Source organism: Mytilus galloprovincialis, chromosome 2 (assembly GCF_965363235.1).
Source record: "Mytilus galloprovincialis chromosome 2, xbMytGall1.hap1.1, whole genome shotgun sequence".
Classification (NCBI taxonomy): Eukaryota; Metazoa; Mollusca; class Bivalvia; order Mytilida; family Mytilidae; genus Mytilus; species Mytilus galloprovincialis.
Window position 1 is genome coordinate 36,874,215 of NC_134839.1, and position 23,132 is coordinate 36,897,346.

A 23,132-nucleotide genomic window follows, 5' to 3' on the forward strand; every position below is an offset into this window, starting at 1 on the left:
ATTAATTTTAACTAAATTACAACTTCTTTTGTTTTTTAACCAATTTTCTGTTGAAATCAGAGCAGAAATCATATATACAAGTATGATGAAAAAAATTGTGACACTATATCAAACTTTTTCTATGAAAAGAGGAAAATCACTGTTATATACTAAATAAAGTTCAGATTTTCAAATACCATGAATACATTGACAAGATACAACTGATGAAACTTAAAATGAAACATGGCAATTTTTTATCGAAAATTACTACTCGTCCACAAATTTTCTTTATTTTATAGCATTTAACAAGATGTAAAAAAGCATTACATAACATAATAAAATGAGACAAATACCTGTAATGAAATAGTTACCTTTGTTCACTTGCATTAATTGCCCTATTCAACTGCCTATTTTAAAATTGATATGGTAAAATACAAAATAAATCTAAGTTGTCTTTTTCCCTGATGATGAGGGCTTTATAAATAAATCATTAATTAGCTTTATACATAAATCATAAATTAGCTTTATAAACAAATCATTAACTAACATGTTTTGCCATTTATATATACATGTATTATTACATCAGGGTGGTGAAATGAAGAAACAGACAATGATGCATACAAATATTTTCCAGATGTTTAAAAGATTGTTAATAAAGTTAAGATCATAAACAGCCAATCAAAGTCTTTCTGTATTCTTTTATCTTTTATGTATCTTTTTCTCTGTTCTTAATATTTTAACACCTCATTCATGACATTATTCCCGATCCTTCATATTTTAACACCATATTATTCTGTATTTAATTGTTTTCCCTCTATTTACATTTTGCCCATTAATTACTATTCTATAAACCCATCCAGGGTCTCATATACATAGCAATAACAATTTTTTTTAATTCAGTTTACATTTTGTTCTGATCTCAACTAAAAATATCCATTGTGCACTATCTTTTTTTATAATTGATTCATTTTCTAGATACCAACAGTCTAACTGGCAGAAAAAATATGTCATCTGTTCTCAACAATTTACATACAAATGTACCAGCAAAAGTTATCTTTATTTCCTTCCAACCTTGGGAAGTAATATTTTAACAGGAGGAAACTTCCTTAACACATAAACTTACTAAACAAAAAAGTCAGGAGTTCCTCATTACACATCCCATGGCAAATCCCATAAGTACACTGACTGCCTTAGAGGGTGCCTGCTCCGGTCATGCTTAAGGGGATTTCCAATAAAATCAACCAAATTTTTCCTAGAAAAAGGTGGTGCATTGTGTCCCCTTGGCCTCCGTCTAAAATAAAGGTCTCAATACTGAATCTTATGTCGCCTAGTTGTAAATATATTATTGAACAGAATCAGCAATAACAAATACTCCTCCCTCCTTGATCACATTTTCTATATTTGCTTAATATGAGTCAACATTGGCATGTTATTTTACTTTGGTTTTAAAATAGATTGTAGGAATTATTTCTTTATTTTTCCTTTTTGTTTCCCAGTTAGAAGTTATGTAAATATATATTTGTTCCAAAATAACAGAAGTCCCTCTGGACACTCCGTTATAAACAATGCTATAAAATCTGTTCTTGAGGGTACAAATATTCCATATAAGCATTACAGCTAATTTTTATAGAAACCATTACTGTAATATATTTTCCAGTAAAAATAACATTTCAGAATATTTCTTCCTTTTGGAGGTATTATTATAAAGGAGCTTCTACTTCATGACAGACTAAACTAGATGTCTGACTTAACACTTAAGGTGGTACCTAACACTACAGGGAGATAACTCTGTAAAGACAGCTAAACGTTTTAATTACATTGTGTTGTAAAAGGAATATTAAACTTCTCAATGATCAAAATTGGTGTTTGACAAATTGCTATATAACCAGTGTAAATTTTCTGACAAAACGGTTGGTTCAAAATTTTTAAATTTTTATATTTTTGTTAAAGTATTTACTTTGACAAAATTTTGTGAAAATTAAACGAGCCAAATTAATTTTAGTGAAAGTGTTGGGTAGCACCTTAACCATTGTTAACACTTAAAAATTCACAGTGGTAATTATCAATTAAATACTTAATTTGCCATTCATAATATTAACAAAACATTATAAAAGCTGACCATGCATTAATTTAAAAAAAAATTACACATATTGTATCATAAATAAATAAATAAAGTTTGATACAATGTTTAATTTTTTGTAACTAGACAAACAGTATCATCACACATATTTTCATATACAGAGTCTCACAAGGAATCAAGCTTGACTACTTGTATTATTATTGTGCTTCTTTCCAGATACCTTTGCTTTTAATTGTCCAAATATATTAGTACCCTTCTTTTTTTCTCGTGCCTTACTCGATGAAGTAGGGAAACTCTCTGTAGATAATGATGTATATTCATTACTGAAGCTACTTTGATTTGATTGAAGCGACGAGGCCCCTTGAGACTGGAATGACGAAGAGTGAAATCCAGAGTCACTACTCGTGTTACTTGACATTGATGCTGACTCTGATAGCTGACGCTGTGCATTCTTTATTGAGTCATTTGTAAGACGGTAATTTTCAATAGACGACAGAGATTGTGATGGTGAAAGCGAGGTTTGTGACTGTAGAGAAGATGAAGAATTGGAAGGTATGGACATCGGTGAAGATGACTCTACACTAGAGCCCATACGATTAGGTTCAGGATCTAATGGTGCCTTCACTGACTTAGCTAGTCTGTCCCAGAACCATTCCATCAGATCATTTTTGGTATAGTCACACAATGTTACATGTCTAAGAATCTGTGGAATAGGCACTGAAGGTTCTATGAGTACAGGAATAAGCTTCTTACTTCTTGCACCTACAAAAACATAATTGTATGAATGATGCACAAAATATCAGGATTCTGTAAAGAAAAAATACGTTTAGAGGCTTTGATGAATGTCACGATAGAATTTAAAAGCTGTATGGTGAAGTTCTAATTTTGTTGTTGTGTTGGTTCATTTCTGACTTACTGATTATTAACATTCATACAAGTGAGAGGTTTAGCTACCTTTAAAACCAGATTTCATCAACCATTTGTCAACCATCTTCCATTAAGAAAATGTCTGTACCAAGTCAGGAATATGACAGTTGTTTTCCATTCGTTTGATGTGTTTGAGCTTTTGATTTTGCCATTTGAATATTTGGACTTTCCGTTTTGAATTTTCCTCGTTCAGTATTTTTGTGATTTAACTTTTTACACATCATAGACCTGCTAATACTTATATAGGTAGTATGTATGACCGACTGTTTTTTCACTCAATGAGCACTTAAAATTTGTTCCCAAAAGATTACTTCCTAAAAAAGACGCATGAAATACATGTCGTAATAAAAAGTCAAGAAGTAGACAAGGGTTTACAGGAAATAACTGTTTAAATCAGTAATGATTTGGTAATAAGCTATTTCATCCATTTTCTTTTAACCATGCATTCAAGGCCAAGGCTATATGTTGAAGACTGTACTTTGACCTAAAATGGTTTACTTTTACAAATTGTTACTTGGATGAGAGAGTTGTCTCATTGGCACTCATTCCAAATTTCTTAGATCTATGTGATACAAAATTCAAATCATCTGTGTTTCATAGTTTAATCTGTACATTTTTAAAATTAAGTTAAAAGTTATACATGTTAACCTTACAGCAAAAACATCGAAAACAAAGGCATATAATTGAATTAATGTATTAAAGGGTATATTACATTTTGGGAAATTATTTATACTTGTTCAAAAATTCTGAAAATATATATGAATACTGAACTGACATCGTTTTAATATTAAATTGATATTAGATGAATGAAAATGTCTTTGTTTTCTCTTAATTATATTTTCCCTTTAAGCAATGGGTCTTAGTGCAATATGTTCTCAACCATTACTAACAATGCAAATTAAAGAAGGATTTAAAATACGATTCTTTAAGAAAACAAGAAGTAATTGTAACAGGATGCTGTTACGAAGTCTCCCAAACAAAGCTCCGCTAACTCGCCATTCATATGGTCCCATCTTCATTTGATTTGATTTTTTGTCCCATACAAGAATATATATGGCTTACGAGTAGGGATCTCCACCATTTACAAGTATTCAAACAGGAGGGGGTGGTGTTGACCCCCAGGAAATTTACCTATATTTCATTTGATTTGTTTTATTGTCCCCTACAAGAATGTATATAGTTTAAGGGTGGGGATCTGGACCGTTTACAAGATAATAGCACATTCTCAAATTGAACGGGGTTGGGCTACCCCCAGGAACTTCCCTTTAATTTTATTTGATTAGCTTTATTGTCCCATACAAGAATATATATGGTTTAGGGGTGGGGATGTTGACCGTTTACAAGTTTTCAAACAAGAGGGGTTGGGGTGACCCCCTTGGGACTTCCCTCTTATTTCATTTCATTTGTTTTATTGTCCCCTACAAGAATATATATGGTTTAGGGGTGGGGATGTTGACCGTTTACAAGTTTTCAAACAAGAGGGGGTGGGGTAACCCCCTCCAGACTTCCCTTTTATTTCATTTCATTTGTTTTATTGTTCCCTACAAGAATATATATGGTTAAGGGGTGGGGATGTTGACCGTTTACAAGTTTTCAAATAAGAGGGGGTGGGGTGACCCCCTAGGGACTTCCCTTTAATTTCATTTCATTTGTTTTATTGTCCCCTACAAGAATATATATGGTTTAGGGGTGGGGATGTTGACCGATTACAAGTTTTGAAACAGGAGGGGGTGGGGTGACCCCCTAGGGACTTCCCTTTAATTTAATTTCATTTGTTTTATTGTCCCCTACAAGAATATATATGGTTTAGGAATGGGGATCTGGACCGTTTACAAGATAATAGCACATTCTCAAATTGAACGGGGTGGGGATGATCCCCGGGGACCTCCCTTTAATTTCATTTGATTTGTTTTATCGTCCCATTTAAGAATATATATGGTTTAGGGGTGGGGATCTGGACCATTTATAAGATATAAGCATATTCTCAAATTGAAGGGGGTGGGGATGAACTCCCAGGGACTCACCCTATATTTCATGTGATTTGTTTAATTGTCCTATAATCAATTCTGAAGACTGCATGTATCTATCACTTACAGTTTTCAAGTTATATTCATTTGAAAATTTTTGAAAATAAAATCCCATAGGGTTCTATAGTAAACCTCTCCCTCCTTTCTACCCCCCAAAATACCCCTTAATAGACCCCAATGCACAAATGAAAGATTGATGGCTCACCTAGACATATTAGTCTACCATTTTATGAAATTCTAGGTCAATCTGACAAGCGGTTTTTGAGAAACGCTGCGGACAAGTTCATTTTTAAAGTGGCGGAAGAAGAGGAAGAAGAAGAAGAAGAAGAACTAGATTTGTAATTGCTAGCAATAACGGATGGCACCCTTCCCCCATTGCCATAGTAACGGCAGCCATTTTGAAAATTCCTCAGTCAAAGAGTACATATACACTTGCAAATTAACATTTTTTTAAAGTTTCATAAATTTTGGAGGTTTTTGAAATTTTTGACATTTTTGCAGTTTCCATGGTAACGGCGGCCATTTTGAAAATTCCGAAGTCAAACTGTTTATCAGCACATGCCAGTTACTATTCCTGTGAAGTTTTTTCCACTTTGGAACACTTTGATATTTTTCGCATTTTTGCTGTTTCCATGGTAACGGTGGCCATCTTGACCATTCCAAAGTCAGAGGGACAACTTCGCATGGTGTTCAACATTATACCATAGTTCCATCAACTTTGGTCCATTCAATTCTGAGAACCGCTCCGGACAAAAATAGTGGAAGAAAAATAATAATAACTAGAATTGCCATTGCAAGCAATAGCGGATGTCACCCTTCCCCCTATTGCAACTGAGCGGCAGCCATTTCAAATTTGTTTAACAGTAAAATGCACAAATATGCATGGCTATTCATCTTTTTGTAAATTTTCAGTATATTCAGAGCATTTTAAAGTATTTCACATTTATACCGTTTCCATGGCAACGGCAGCCATTTTGAAATTTCAAAGTCAAAAGTCTCATCTTAAATTGTCAGTTACCAATAATATCAAATTTCATCAAGTTAAAACCATTTTGAGAATTTTTGACATTTTTGCAGTTTCCATGGCAACCGTGGCCATTTTGGAAATTCCAACTTCAAAAGTCATATCTAGACTTGACAGTTAACAATCATATCAAGTTTCATCAATTTTGAAGCATTCTGAAATTTTTGCTCCTGTATCCATGGTAACATAGTAGTTCCAATGATTATCAAAATCATTCAAAACCTGTATATAGTGGACAACTATATTGCATAAAAATTTGATGATTTTAAGTTCAAGCATACCAAAGTTATTCACCAAACCCGAGAGTTTTTGGAGCATTTTGACCTTTTTGCATTGTTTCCATGGAAACGGCAGACATTTTGGAAATTCCAACGCCAAATTCCACATCTACCAAAGTTGCTCATTGTTATGCTAAAGTTTCAAAAAAATTGGAGCATTTCCATATTTTTGAAATTTTTGGTGTAGTTTCCATGGCAACATAGCAGTTCCAAAATGTGCCAAAAACATCCAAAACCAGTATATAGAGGGCACCTACATTGTATTAAAATCTAAAGATTTTAAGCTTAAGCATTCTCAAATAATTCAAGGAACTCCAAAATTATATTTTTTCACCATTTTTCCGTTTCCATGGTGATGGCAGCCATTTTTTAGTTCCAAAGTTGCACAGACTCGGGGGAGACAGGGTTCCTTGTTATAGTGCACCATCATTTGGATTGGTACTTTTGGCTCTGAGAAAGCGGGCGGACAAAATTAGGTGGAAGTATAATAATAATAATAATACAGAAAAAGAAACAGAGGAAAAGCAATATGTCACCCGACATTGTCGATCGGGTGACATAAAAACTAGATTTGCGATTGCAAGCAATAGCGGATGGCACCCTTCCCCTATTGCCAGGTGAGCGGTAGCCATGGTAACGGCGGCCATTTTGGAAATTCCAAACTCAAAAGTCAAGTCTACATTAGCTGAGCATCATTTGTTATAAGTTTCAATAAATTTGAAGCATTTTGAAGTTTTTTGTATTTTTGCTGTTTCCATGGTAACGGCGACCATTTTGAATAATCCAGAGTCAAACCCCCGCTGCAATTTTTTCCCTCCATAATCATATACAATCATATACCATTTAATGTCTCTAGAATAAATTAAACATTGATGTTCTAGAATGTTCTGTGAAAATTCAAAGTTTTGACCTTTTTGCATTGTTTCCATGGTAACAACAGCGATTTTGGAAATTCCAACGCCAAATTCCACATCTTTCAATGTTGCTCATCGTTACTGTGAAGTTTCATTAAGTTTGGAACATTTTGATATTTTTGAATTTTTTGGAGTAGTTTCCATGGCAACATAGTAGTTCCAATGAGTGCCAAAATCATCCAACACCTGTATATAGTGGGCACCTACATTGTATTAAAATATAATGATTCTGAGTTAAATAGTATCCAAATAGTTCACCAAAACAAAAAACTGAATTTTTTCACATTTGTTAGGTTTCCATGGTAACGGCAGCCATCTTGAAAGTGCCAACCCCAAAAAGCAAATCTTCATTTGGTGGTTCACATTATGGTATAGTTCCATCTTTTTGGGTCCATTCCCATGAGAGTTCCAGACTGGACAAAAATGTGTGGAAGAAAAATAATAATAAAAATAAAAAAAACAAAAAGAAACGTAGAATAACAATATGTCACCCAAACTCCGTTTAGGGTGCCATAACTAGAATTGCCATTGCAAGCAATAGCGGATGTCACCCTTCCCCTATTGCCACTAACCGGCAGCCATTTCAAAATGGTTTAACAGTGAATGCACATATATTTATGGCAATACATCTTTGTGTAAATTTTCAGTACATTCAGAGCATTTTAAAAATATTCACATTTCTGATGTTTCCATGGCAACGGCAGCCATTTTGAAAATTTCAAAGTCAAAAGTCTCATCTGTACTTGGCAGTTAACAATAATATCAAGTTTCATTAAGTTCAAAGCATTTTGAGAAATTTTGACTTTTTGCAGTTTCCATGGCAACGGTGGCCATTTTGGAAATTCCAAAGTCAAAAGTGTCATCCAGACCTGCCAGTCAACAATCATATTAAGTTTGATCAATTTTGGAGCATTTTGAAATTTTTGAAATATTTGGTCCTGTATCCATGGTAACAGAGTAGTTCCAATGATTGTCAAAATCATTCAAAAGCTGTATATAGTGGACAACTATATTGTGTAAAAATTTGATGATTTCAAGTTCTAGCATACCAAAATTATTGACCAAACCCTGAGGTTTTTAGAGCATTTTGACCTTTTTGCATTGTTTCCATGGAAACGGCAGACATTTTGGAAATTCCAAAGCCAAATTCCACATCTACCAAAGTTGCTCATCGTTATGCTAAAGTTTCAAAAAATTTGGAGCATTTTGAAATTTTTGAAATTTTTGAGGTAGTTTCCATGGCAACATAGTGGTTCCAATGATTGCCAATATCATCCAAAACCAATATATGGCTGGCACCTACATTGTGATAAAATATGATGATTCTGAGTTTAAGCATCTCTAAATTATTCACAAAACCAAAAACTGGAATTTTTCACAATTGTTCCGTTTCCATGGAAACGGCAGCCATTTTTTATGGTCTTCGACCCTACTGCAACCCGAAATTTTTTGTTCCTCCTTATAGTGAATTATCATTAAGATTGGTTCAATTTTACTTCAAAAAACCTGTCGGACAAAAAAAGGTGGAAGAATAATAATAATAACAAAGAAACATAAGAAAAGCAATATGTCACCCGACATTGTCGATCGGGTGACATAAAAAGAAACGTAGAATAACAATACGTCACCCCAACTCCGTTGAGGGTGCCATAATAATAAAAATAATAAGAACTGACCAAAAACAATAAGTCTCCAAACTTTGTTTGGGAGACTTAATTACTTAAAACAAGAACTTAAGGATGAACTTAGGTGAAATTAAAAAAACCAAGAATTTAGAATTGATGCTACAAGTTGGAAGAGCATTGGTTATGAATCAAAATAAGTTAAAAATATTGATAGGTTATGGAGCTCCTTTTCCAGATATTTGATTTTAAGATATGGCAGGAATAGACTGACTCTGACTTCAACCTTATATTTGCATTGGTATTATTTGGGTCTCAAATCAAAAGAAATAAAATTAAGAATGTGCTGAATTGGTTAATGACTGTTTATGAGCTATTAAGTTTTATATGAAAAGATAAATGTGTGTTATGGGACAAAATATTTTACCTTGTACATGCTGTATTGTAGGAAAAAGCAACAAGGAGTATGAGCATGTGACACAAATTCCAAAGCCTCACCTGATTACACCATTAATACTCAATTGTTTGTTAATTTTTACAATAGGTCTTACCTGGTGCTAAAGCATGAGCAAACTTGACTTGGAAATCACAAGCAGAGCTATGTAGATATTCATGTGATAAAACTATTATCATTCTTTTACATCTACAAAAATAAAAAAAAATATTTTAAAGATGATAAATGTAGGAGTATTACATATACCTATTGTCCTGTAAATGAAAGTATTCCCAATATTGGCAATAAGTTTTACTTCAAAATTATGCCAAATTATAAGAATTATCAATTGAAAGTCTCTGAAAGACTGGACTTTTGCCTATAATACTGGACATGCTGAAAATTTATTTTAGAATTATTGTGCGCATTTATTACATATATTTTTTAAGAATGGACAAACAGGTGACATTAACTAGTTATTGCAATTTCAGATCAATCAGCATACAGATATCAGAATGTTAATTCTTATTATTGTCACAGTTATACTCATCCTTTTGCATCAATTGTCATTATATAAAACCTTACAATAATTTAAGCACAGGCTAGGTAAGGCAAATTAAAAACAATCCTTTTTTCAAAAATGAATCTTTCCTCAAAATACATAACATGCATGACCATGATGACAAATTATCTAACCATGGTGTGATTTTTCTTACTTATCAATCAATGGTTGAAAAAAGTAGTTAATTAAGATGATTCATAATTTAATATACCTGTGTTTAAATTGATGTAGGTTAAATGTTAAGAGACAATTATCCACCAATACTTACTCTCAGAAACAAAAATTGGACAGAAGGAAAGTCAAGGGTAACACTTCATGCCCTTAATTGTTACCTATGGTGGGGACATATAGCCTACCACTAACAATATTCATAACAGGGACTGACCTCTAGCTTTAATACGGGTGAAATTAACTTTGTTAGAAATCAGCACTATTGTTACCTGTATTTTCATTGATTTTATAGGTGCGTGCAATAACTGATAGAATTCAAAGTGAAGAATAACAAGATTATGTGTCCAAATTAACAGTGTTTGCAACCATTGGTACAGGTATATATAAATTCTGTAATCAGTGTTCCAGCTAGGTTTTCAAAAGGGCAGGGTGCCAATCCTGAAAAAGGGCATTTAACGCGCGATATGATAATATGAAAAGGGCATATTTTAATAAAAGATGTTAATCAAACATTTGTGTTTATTCGTTGAATCACAGGTTATACAAGAACAATATCTTTAGCCCATATAGAACTCTATCTTTCTACTTTTAAGGCTGAAAAACTTGTCAAGCAGCTTGTCACACAAGTTTTTTTATCATTGCTTGGCACAGTTGAACTTTATATGCAGTATGTTTTGAAAGGAGATCTGTTTCATACTGTTTCTATGGTCTACCACATTTTACCAGTTTCACCTTTCTACCCCTGCTGTGCTTGATGGCAATACAGCACAAAACAGCTGTGCTCAGTAAATTCACAATTTTAGGATATAAAGCAACAGTGAAAAATAGTATCAAAAATAAAGAATACAGAAAAAGATGACCAAGGCACCCTACCAACACTGCTACTAAGACCCTCTTTAACTTTTCCCATAACTCAAAATAAATACCTAAACATATATATTCTTAAGCAAGAAGTATGGAGACACATTTTAGAATATGTAAATGGGTTACTCAATGCTAGTAAAAAAATCAGATTGAGTTATCTTTCTTTATTCGGGTGTGCTCCTTCTTTGGAGGATTATAAACAGTACGTAAATATGATGTAAATATGATCACAATATGGCGGCCGATTTTGATATTTTCGTATGAAAAATGAAGGCAGTCAATGACAAATACGTCTGAATTTTCTGTTTATTTTACAGAAAACAAGTATAATGGTTTTCCAACTTTCTGTCATTACGTTTCTTCCATGAAACTACGGTAAACATCGCAAATTGTGCCCAAGTTGTTGTATGCACATTTCTTCAAAGATAATTGCCGACTGACCGATTCTATTTGAACGAATTAATGTTGATGATCATTAATGACCCATCCGATAAACGGATTACCTATAACAACAGATTATGACACCAGTTGTAACCATAGATTAGCTTGGGGTGGTAAACAAAGTCATAATCTTTTCCCCAGGTAAAATTTAGTAATTAGCGTATCATATCAATACGCAAATTAATATGCAATCGATCTTCAAAAAAGGCAGGGCGCCCTGGAAACTGTAAAAAGGGCACAGGACGCCACTCGGAAAAGGGCGGGCGCCGCGCCCTCTGAAAACGGCCTAGCTGGAACACTGGTAATCCTTAAAATTCTACACAACTTAAAGAGTCAACAAAGTAAACACCAATGCCCTTGTTCTTTTCAGGTAAAATCATTCAACATATTTTGACATTTACTGCTTTTTTACGAAATTTATCTTTGATGTTACTGCCTGATAATTTTATTTTCTCAGCACAGTAGAATGAAATTTAAAAAATTATCTCTAGAAACTGAGGGAGCATGTGCCGTTGTCAATGAAATTAATAACTTTTTCATAGGTAAAATAGCAATAAACAGATTATCATTGATCATCTCAACTCAATTGCTTTTCTCACTTTTGCCTAACCAACGCTTGCGAGTTGAGATGGCCAACTATATTCTATAAATATACCAGAGATAAAATACCTTGATTCTATAAGTTTGGCATCTGTAACATATCTGGAACCTCCAGGTAGATCATCTCTACCTGGCACACATAGTTTCAGATCATATTCCTTTTCAAGCTTTTTAATCATGTCTTTCACAAAAACAATATCCTTTCCTGTAGAATCTGCATTGTAGCATACAAAAGCATCAAATAATGTTATACTGCCATCAACTGAAAAACACAAGTTGTTAATTAGTATTTGAAATACATGTACTGTAAATTTAGAAATTTTTGTGTAAAAAATACAAATTACTTCAATTGATACTAGAGCAGAGAGCACAAACTATTTATTGTTGAATTCAATGGATGCAGTTACATATTAAGCATCGTCTTGTTTCAATTAGAAAGATTGTAGATACATGGAACTCTTATACTCAACATTCTCTTATTCATCTGCATGTTATTATAATATCATAATGAAGGTCTAAAATCTTTCAGATATATGTTTCTGTAAAATTTGTTTTTTTCCTTCATGTCCTTTGCTTGAATGCATATTTTTTCATCTTGACTTAAGGAAAAGTTTTTTCAATAAAAAAATATGTTTTTAACCAATTTTTTTTTTTTACATATTATATAATATAATACATGTAGCACTTACTGTCTCCAGTGACCAGCATTCGAGTTTCATCCACATAATGGTCAGGGGCTGAACTTTGTGAAACTGTATAAAAAGAAATCTTACCAATATTATTTTTGTCAATACATAAATAATTGTTCAGGTACAACCTACTTCAATAATTTGACTTTTGTATAAACCACAGTTTTCTAAAATAATTCAAGTAATGTTTTTTTGTTGTTTACTGTTTGTGTTTAATATATCACAATGATAATTCAAAGATTTTTGGTGTTTCAGTAAATATACTATTTTTTTTTTTACATAGATATGATTTGAAATGAATGTGTTTTCAGGCATAGTAACCATGGTAACTGGTCAATCATAATAAATCATATGTGTCATCATCTTCGCTAGCCAAGGGTTATGATCCACTTTTTCTCTCCACCCTTGGCAGATTAAGCAAACATTTGTGATAACAATATGTTGCGCTATCTATTTGTAGATTAAAGTCACGCCCATTCCGAATACATTATTCTTGACCAATGGTAGCACTTGAACTCTTCAATTTGGAGGTAAATTAACACGCTAGCCTCCAAATTCTACACACTTGATAAAGCAGGAAACGAAATTAAAAGTTGACATTCATGCATTTGTTCAAGAAACATACATAGGAACTTCTACTAGTTGATTAAAAAAATTCAAATTGTCACTAAATATAGTTGTATGTTTAGGGATGTAAAGACTTGTTGCACAATAAGCATGTGGCAATTGTTTACATACACTTTCTACATTTACAGGTGATCATGTTATAGGCGCTTTTTGATTGGATGCAGCAAGTTTCAACTGCAACCAATGAAAATCATTACTTGTGTCTCAAAAATTCTATCTCAATCCGCCAAGGGTGGAGAGGAGGAAAGTGGATTGTAACCCTTGTCTAGCGAAGATGATGTATCATGTGAATAAACGTGTTTTCCAGCAATGTATAACCAATCAATCAATAAATGTGTTTTTCGGCATTGCACCTGTTAAAATCAGATGAATGTGCTTTCAGGTACAAAATGTGTTGTAAGCAGACAATGAGATGAATGTGTTTTCAGGTATTGTATCTGGTAAATCAGATACATGTAAATGTATTTTTGTACAGCATTTAAACCAATCAATCAAATTCACATACATGTGTTTCAAAGCATTTTCACAAGTCAATTAATAAAAAATAAATTAGATGAATATTATTAATGTGTTCTCAGGGATTGTTGGTAAAATAAGTTAAATCATATACAATACCTGAATTTTCTTGCACTGGTAGATAATCATTGGCTAATCTTTCTTTTGTTAAAATGTAGTTCTCAGCATCTTTTACTAGAATGAAGAAAAAAAAATATATATTAAAAGATGTGGTATGATTGCCTATGAAATATTTATCCACTAGAGATCAATTAAGTAAGTTGTTAGAAACCATAGGTCAAAAGTCTTGAAATTTACATATAAGGTATACAAGAGTGCACACACTGAAATGTCTCGCCTTCTTTACTAATCATTGATATTATGTTGATAGTCCTAAGTATAAAGCTTTATTACAACTGTCACATAAACGTTACATTAACCAAGATAACTAAACAAAGACCAATGAACCATGAAAATGAGGTCAAGGTCAGATGAACCATGTCAGGCTGACATGTACAGCTAACAATGCTTCCATAAAACAAATATAGTTGACCTAATACTTATAGTTTAAGAAAAATAGACCAAAACACAAAAACTTAAGACTGAGCAATGAACCATGAAAATGAGGTCAAGGTCAAATAAAACCTGCGCGACTAATATATAAATCATAAAATATTTCCATACACTAAATATAGCGTATAGTATCAGATAAAAAGACCACAACTCAAAAAACTTAACTTTGACCACTGAACCATGAAAATGAGGTCAAGGTCAGATGACATCTGTCCGCTAGACATGTTCACCTTACAATTATTCCATACAACAAATATAGTAGACCTATTGCATAAAGTATGAGAAAAACAGACCAAAACACAAAAACTTAACTATAACCACTGAACCATGAAAATGAGGTCAAGGTCAGATGACACCTGCCAGTTGGACATGTACACCTTACAGTCCTTCCATACACCGAATATACTAGCCCTATTGCTTATAGTATCTGAGATATGGACTTGACCACCAAAACTTAACCTTGTTCACTGATCCATGAAATGAGGTCGAGGTCAAGTGAAAACTGTCTGACGGGCATGAGGACCTTGCAAGGTACACACATACCAAATATAGTTATCCTATTACTTATAATAAGAGAGAATTCAACATTACAAAAAATCTGAACTTTTTTTTCAAGTGGTCACTGAACCATGAAAATGAGGTCAAGGACATTGGACATGTGACTGACGGAAACTTCGTAACATGAGGCATCTATATACAAAGTATGAAGCATCCAGGTCTTCCATCTTCTAAAATATAAAGCTTTTAAGAAGTGAGGTAACACCGCCGCCGCCGGATCACTATCCCTATGTCGAGATTTCTGCAACAAAAGTTGTAGGCTCGACAAAAACCATTAATTCATAGCCCCATTGCTTTCTACATGTTCTATGTTAAATTCTGCAACTTCAAGCATTAATGGCTACTTTGTCTCAAGTTCAAATAAAGTGGCAGTTATTTCATGTCAAAGCTGTACCATATCCTGACTTGTGTTGAAAAAATGAACATACCTTTAATTGCATATTTAATAGAGCGTATATATACTGGTTCCCCGAAGTTTAAAAGTACAAAAACAGGAACTTCTGATCTGAACAACAGGTCAAATGTGCCCTTCTATTTAAATTTCATATAATTCTTTATTATTCAAATAAATCTTTCAACAAGGGTTCTACAATGATCCCATTTAGTCCCCAAGCTTTCATTTAATACCACAACTAACATGACTAAACACATATACCCGCTATTGACAAAGATACAGCTATGCGTAGGAACTATTTTGTTTAAAATATGTACTACTTTCTTGTATGATCTTTCCGACCGGACCTTCCATTAGTGGTTCTATACCATAATGATTTGCAGTGTAAGCCTGTATCCCACCTTTTCTATCCCAGGAAAAATAATTTGAACCAAGTTATAATGTTGGAAAAGGTTTGCTATATGCACAACTTATAAATGGAAACACATAAAAATGTCATTCAGGTACATGTACATCTGTTCGTTGTGAGCCAACGGTGATGAAGACCGTACATTGACCTTATAATAGTTTACTTTTATAAATTGTGACTTGGATGGAGAGTTCAACAGTCTCATTGGCACTCATACCACATCTTCTTATATCTATTCAACAGTGACAGTTGACTGACCCCCATACATGTATATGGATGTGTGAGGAATGCCAATAACAATGTAGGCTGTACTATAATTAAAACGTAGAACATTTGTAAATAAGTTTCTAAAAAAAGTAAGTCTATCAATTATTAATCTAACGGATGTTGAGTAAAACACAAGTACAAGTATCATTTTTCTAAGTTTAAAATAAAAACTCTTTCCTTTTAACATGATTAATTGTAAAAAAAATAAAGCCAAGAATATTTTTTTAACCTTTTAAAAGGTCTTATTGATCATGTTGATTGTAAAATACATGTACATGTATATTGTACAATTAAAATTGTATTTCAAATACACATGATGTGATTTAAGCAAACTTTGGTTATTTCCTATCGTCACCCAGTCACTTAATCATTATTTTGATAATTGTCCCAGATGTACATTTTCCAATATAAACATGAACATATGTTCCAATATAATCATGAACAATATGTTCCAATATAATAATGAACATATGACACATGTGAAAAAAGCTTTATTTAGTATAGTTTTGGCTGATACAAATGCATTATTACATGAACCTCAAATTAAACTGACTCATATATGTATGCATGATGTATTTAATTGACAGATTTAATCAAACAAATATCAATTTTCAATATGTCAGAACTGTCAATTTATTTCACAAATGGTAATATATACAATGTAATGATGATTTAGAGTTTATTCCAGCTACATGTAGCTATAGATTTTCTAACATTAACAAGCATTCTGAGAGTATTCCATGGAAGGTCATCATGTACATAGTACCCTACCAATTAAAAATTAACTGTACTGAAACAAAATTCTAACTAATCTATCTTTATCATGGTGTAAAATATATCTATAACAAAAATCAAATCAATGTCTTCAACATGACAACAAAAAAAGAGTGTGGAAAACCATGAAAACTGATTATATGAGTGAATTTTCAAAATCCAAAGACCATTGGATCATGTACAATGTGTATTGTCCAAAATCATCAGCCTCGAACAAAATTTGAACTTGATCTGTAACAAACGTAAGACATCAAAAGTTCTATGTAGGAAAAAAAATCTTGATTCATATAGTTTTTTTCATTGTGTGTTAATTTGCGTTTTCCAATTGATATTTTATAGTGTGTCTTTTTATGTTGTGATGTTACATGTATACTATTGTTTCAGAAAAGGGAAAAGGTTTGGTACCATTAAAACATTTAATCCCGCTGCAAATGTTTGCACCTGTTCTAAGTCAGGAATATGATGTACAGTGGTTGTCGTCTATTTATGTAGGTCATATGTGTTTCTCATTTCTCGTTTTTATATACCTAGAATATTGGTTTTCCCGGTTGAATGGTTTTCCATAAGTTATTTTGGGGGCCATTTATAGTTTGCTGCTTGGTGTGAGCCAAGGCTCTGTGTTGTAGGCCGTACCTTGACCTACATGTATATGTATAATGGTTTTCTTTTATAAATTGTTACTTGAATGGAGAGTTGTTTTATTGGCACTCATACCACATCTTCCATTTTTTGTCTTCCTATATCTATGAAGCATGGATATACAGACTTTGTTGGAAGGGGACTAATAACAACTCCACATGTACATGATGTGCAGCATTGTACATTAGCTGACAGAACATTTTGAACAGTTCATACATGTAACTAACAAACATGAGGCTGATATCAAATTAATAATTATTAAATATATTATATATTCCGGTCCATATGATTTCCTATCAAATCTATTTAAATCAATTTGTTTCATTTTTTTTTCATTTCATAAATTTATACATGTACATGTAGGTAGCCGATTTCTAACAATTAACCTTGAGATTAAATGATACTTTTTATTTTCAAAATTAAACTATTTCAAGTGGATGATTGTGGATGAATGCATGTCATTATTAATTAAGCCTTGTCAATGCTTGTGGTATGAACTATGACACATGATAATAATTCTATATACATGATATACATGTATCTATGCATTGCATGTATTATGCACATTCATTGATATACATGTATATACAATTAAGTTGTTTAAATGTTTAAAACTAATTTTTCCAGTCCATGTTTTTCATGTATACCAGTCTCATATTGAGACAAAAGAACTTTATGTTCCGGTATATTATACATTTTGTACCTAAACCTAAATATTACCTGTACACAACACAATTTAACAAGGACAAGAAATTCAAACAACATATTCATGCAGCTGATATTAATGTAATACAACAGCCATGAAAACAGCTATTTAAAAATTGATTTTATTCTTTTATTCTAAAGTATTGACTACATATACATGTATATATATATATGTATTATTTTAAATATCTTTTCACCTATAAATTTCCTAAAATATAAAGTTATCATGTTTAAAGGGCATGCTACTTTGAGGAAGTCAATAGCAGTTCCTTATATTACAGAAAACATTTAAACTTAAAACCACAAAATTCCATCCAGGGGTATATATATATTTAAAAATCAAACTTGACACATATCTAAACCATGACATCAGCCATCAATAAAATACTAAACAATTAAAAATTAAGATATGAAAGGAAATAAAAGAAAAAATCAAATTTGTTCTTATATAATTTCTATTTTTATACTACATGTTTTATCATTTAAGGCCATAGACTGGCCATAGAGGAAAGATTTATTTGTACCATAATGATCATTTGTTTTACATGTATAACTATAAATATGTGGTTTTTTTCAAGATTGGATGGATGCAATATCAATGTTATATCATAGATGTATTACATGATCTTACATCTACATATATGGTTAAATGATCCCACTTCACATGACCTGCACTGTTAAACCACACAGTTAATTTGTTTGTAGGAAATACATTGTACAATGTGCATGTACATTCATTAGTCAGGGGATTTACTGAAATAAGTGATAAAAATCTCTATATTCATGATATTTAAGTCACAAATTCGACATGTTAACACAAATTGTGATTTTGTGTAGTTTTACCATAATTTTAAACATAAACATGACACTTCATGATATACATGATATAGGTTCAGATTTAATATATATTTATCATTAGTAAAATGGGAAAAAATAAATCCTTTTCTTCTTTTAATAGCAAAGTTTATCATGTTTATGCCTTTGATGCAATCATCTAGCTGTACATTCTATATTTCTTGATAAAATGTTATAACAAAGGCTTTTATACCTAACGAACTGATACTTTCTTGGCAGATTTTCCTCAGCACTAGTGGGAGTAATTTTCTTCTTACATATTATGAAATAAATTTTTACTGTTCCAGATCAAAATTGTTGAGATTATAGTGGGGGGTAATTAAAATAAAAGCACTTAAAGTAGTGATTTTTTCTAAGAAAATACTTTAAAAAGTGATCTGTCATGTCATTATCCCAGATTCAGTACAAGGTCATGACCTGACATGACTGGCTACAGTGGCGGATCCAGGGGTTGGAACTTGGAACCCCCCTTTTTTTTTGGATGATCAATGTATTTGAATGGGGACATATAGTTGGAACCCCCCCCCCCCCTTGTCCTGGGTTGGAAACCCCCCTTTTTGAAATGGCTGGATCCGGCCCTGGGCTATGGTCATCCTATCAATACAAATGTTGGTTCAGATAATTTTAGCAACATAATTAGTATTGTATATATATATATATATACATGTATTTATATATCTAAAGCTAAAATAGGTGATTACTAAAAGAAAGACAACTCTTAAGCTTACTTCATACATTTATGGAATGATCAGGACACCGTGATTTAAGTAAGTCCCATGACTGTTAATTAATCATTTAAGTATCTGTACTTTTGAAAAAAATGTTAAATTAATCATGTTAAATAGTCGAGAAGTCAGTATTTATATGAAGTTCTTTTTTTGTCTTTAATTTGCATTAAACAATGAAAAAATGTACAACATGATGACTGATCATGTACAAAATGATGTATATATTATTATAACTAAAAAAACATGTACATGTATAATGAACAATTCCATATATATAAATATTAATTAATTAAGCTATCATTTTCCTAACATATTTGTGTTGAATGTATAACCATGATAACTCATTTACTGTTCAAGATAATTCTTGTCTTGCTGATCAATTTTGCTTGACAGAGTATCACTTACATGTAGTATTGTTTTAAAATTTTAAGCAAACATGAACTAAAAATGAGATAAGACATGTTAGAGACTCTAAATTTTGTAGTTTATCAACTGGTCATAAACAAGATTCGTACAGTTAATGACATCAAATTTAGATTATTTTTTAACTTTAGTTATAAAAAAATGATAAACATGTACATTTGTACATGATGTACAATTTCAGAGAGGAAGATTTAAAAAAAAATTTCATTAATTTGCTTGAAATATTTACAGACCCAAGTGATGAACAAAGATCACTTGGCGCTTTGAGCCAAGCAATATGGGTTAGAATTGTAATAAAAGGGAAATAACTTTTAAGGATACAATATCAATGTTACCATAGTGAGAAATTCATCATTGTTTATAATCATTATAACTGAATGCTACCAAACAAATATGTATTATATGTATGTTACATGTAGATCAAAATGTAGTAATTAATTTTATACATATATATACACAATGTATCATGTATTTATAACTATGTCTTCTACATAAGCAATTTACATTTATTCCAGTGTTGGCAAAGTAAAACCAGTACATGTACCTTGCAGGATATCATGGGTGGGAAAACCCAGGTTTTTTCAGGACTTATAATCACTCCCAAAAACAGATAATCATGTTAATACTAGTATGTTGTAGCATTATAATTTATATACATGTATGCATACACAAAAAGTCATCACTTTGGTCCGTAAGCACTCATACCACATCTTCCTATGTCTATCGATTACATGTACATTTCATTGATGGATCCAGATAAGTGATAAGTGGATGCCCGCCGACTGCCTAAGAGGGGGCCCGCTCCAGTCACCCTGTACACATGTACTTCAGTGATTTCCTATATCACCAACCATTTTTTCCCTAGGCCCCCCTCTTAATTTGTCTTTGCATTTTTTGTACTTATAAAATCATAATACTGCATAATCATCATGGTCATGTATTATATACATTGCATTTTCAGTTAACGAATAATAGCAAAGTTGGAGAATCAAAAGGATCAAGAGCCTAGTTTGACCATGTTGACACATAATCAGAGAATCCCTAGAGACTTAGATTCACAAATTAAAAGTGTTTAGACCTTAAGTGATGCACCCACATATAAGATATGCAGGTAAGATATTAATGTGTTGAAAATTATTCCAGTCAACATGGTCAACCATTCTTCAATCTTGCACTAATAGGATATATAATACTGACATATGACTGCAAACGTCGTAGACAGAACTACACAGAAAAAACACATATGAAAATTTTCGGCGACATATTTTTTTTTTACTCACTGACAAAGCTTCTGCAGTCTTGTAAGACATCAAGACGGCCTAGTTCGATTAAATACTTCCACAAATTTCCAAGTGTTGGGTTTAAAGCTGGGGTCATTTCCCAGTCGAACAACAAATCCTGAGTTGGACTCTTTTGTCTTCCAAACTTTCTCATTTCGAGTGCTGTAAATCCAATCAACTCTGCAAGACCATTCCAATCGGTGACATAGCCACAATCTTCGTCAATGATATCACTTTGATCGTCTAAATACAGTGCAATTTTAGACCTCGAGCTTCTTCGCAAAGCATCTAATGGGATAGATGTTAACCTGGAATCCAGGTTTAAACTTTCGCCCGTGTCATCCAAAATTTCCATATCTTCGTCCATTTTACGCGACATTATGTTTTTTTCATGTTATGTCAGTTTAAAAGCAATCAAAACATTTCATACAACATAATTGTGAATTACTTCATATTGTCATATATTAAAAAGTTGCTAAATCGCAAGAATATCACAAGTCCTATCAACTTATTTTCATCTGGCAACACTTCCGTGTTGAAGGAAGTGCATTTCACTTTACGCATGCGCATATCGTATGGGGAATTCCCATTGTATTTCTTTTCGGGACATTACCATAATTTGCGTTACGATCCCTATGTTCAATAATACATACAATAGGATAATATAAAATAGCCAAAAAAGTATAATTATCAGATATTTAAACAGAAAGGCCGATAATTTGAAACCGAGGTTATTTTACCGCATCCCAGCAAGGATTTGTATATGTCTCTGTTCACTCTAATCTCTAATAGATGTCCCTTTTAAAACTGAATTAAGGTGGCTCGTGGGTATAAAAATTTCAGCAAAAAATTAAACCTTTATTTTTTCATTACAAATTTCATTCATTAAACTTCTAGTTATTACTTTATGATATGGTACAAAAATCTAACATCAACCCAGAAAATCGATTTGGTTTGGCCCCAGATGACTTTTTAAAATGTTTATACTGAGACTACTATGTGTTATAGTAGTCTCAGGTTTATATCATTAAAAAAAAAAGCTCCAAACTATCTCCCTTTGGTGCAAAAATGCCATTTTTTGGCATCAAATTTGAAATATCTTTTTTAACTCATCGGTGACCTATATTTTTTATTATTGTTTTCAAATAAGCTGTACATAAACTAAATAATTGTAAAATTAATTTAAGCGATTTCTGTAATTAGGCCAAGTTATTTTTTTATTTCGATATTACCTCTATTTCTCCTATTAGTTCAACAGAAAAAAAGGACATTAACAAAAAAGTATGCTTCTTCAGGAGGCAGACTGTGAGCTTAAATGAACGGTGATCCCATTTTTTTATTTCATTTTTCTTTTAAGTATATGATAAAGTTTATTTATAAAAAATTATAGCGAAATCCTATATTAGAAAAAAAATTTAATTATACCCAGGATAAATATTAAAAGTGTGTTTCAGAAGAACATCCCTTGAAAGACTGTATAAATGAACATTCAAAATTGGATTTCTCACCCAAACTTTGTCTTTATAAGAAATTCCAAACTAACAGTTAGTCTGAGCAGGAACATATATATTAACATATACTATTCCCAGGTCTGAGTAAAGACATTATATCTCTCAGTTCTCAGTCAGGAATATTTAAATCAGAGACATATATATATGTCTCTGTTTAAATGTGATAATTTTATACGTGACATACAGGGACGGAACGGGTGTTGCTAAACGGCGAAAACGGAGAACGGAACGGAATAAGGAACGGAAACGTAAAACGGAAACTGAAAGAATTGACACCTTTTCT

The 23,132-nt window shown here is 32.2% G+C and overlaps 1 protein-coding gene across 1 annotated transcript; it reads right to left on the minus strand.

The window, feature by feature from the left end:
* Window positions 1–253: 253 nt before the first annotated feature.
* On the minus strand, window positions 254–21,894 carry LOC143063521 (myeloid differentiation primary response protein MyD88-like). The gene is made up of 6 exons (XM_076235720.1): window positions 21,339–21,894; window positions 13,854–13,928; window positions 12,612–12,674; window positions 11,992–12,184; window positions 9,403–9,494; window positions 254–2,821 (listed from the first exon to the last, which is right to left on the minus strand). Exons 1-6 carry the CDS (start codon window positions 21,715–21,717, stop codon window positions 2,235–2,237), a joined length of 1,389 nt encoding a protein of 462 aa, XP_076091835.1. The 5' UTR covers window positions 21,718–21,894; the 3' UTR covers window positions 254–2,234.
* Between the last annotated feature and the right edge of the window lie 1,238 nt (window positions 21,895–23,132).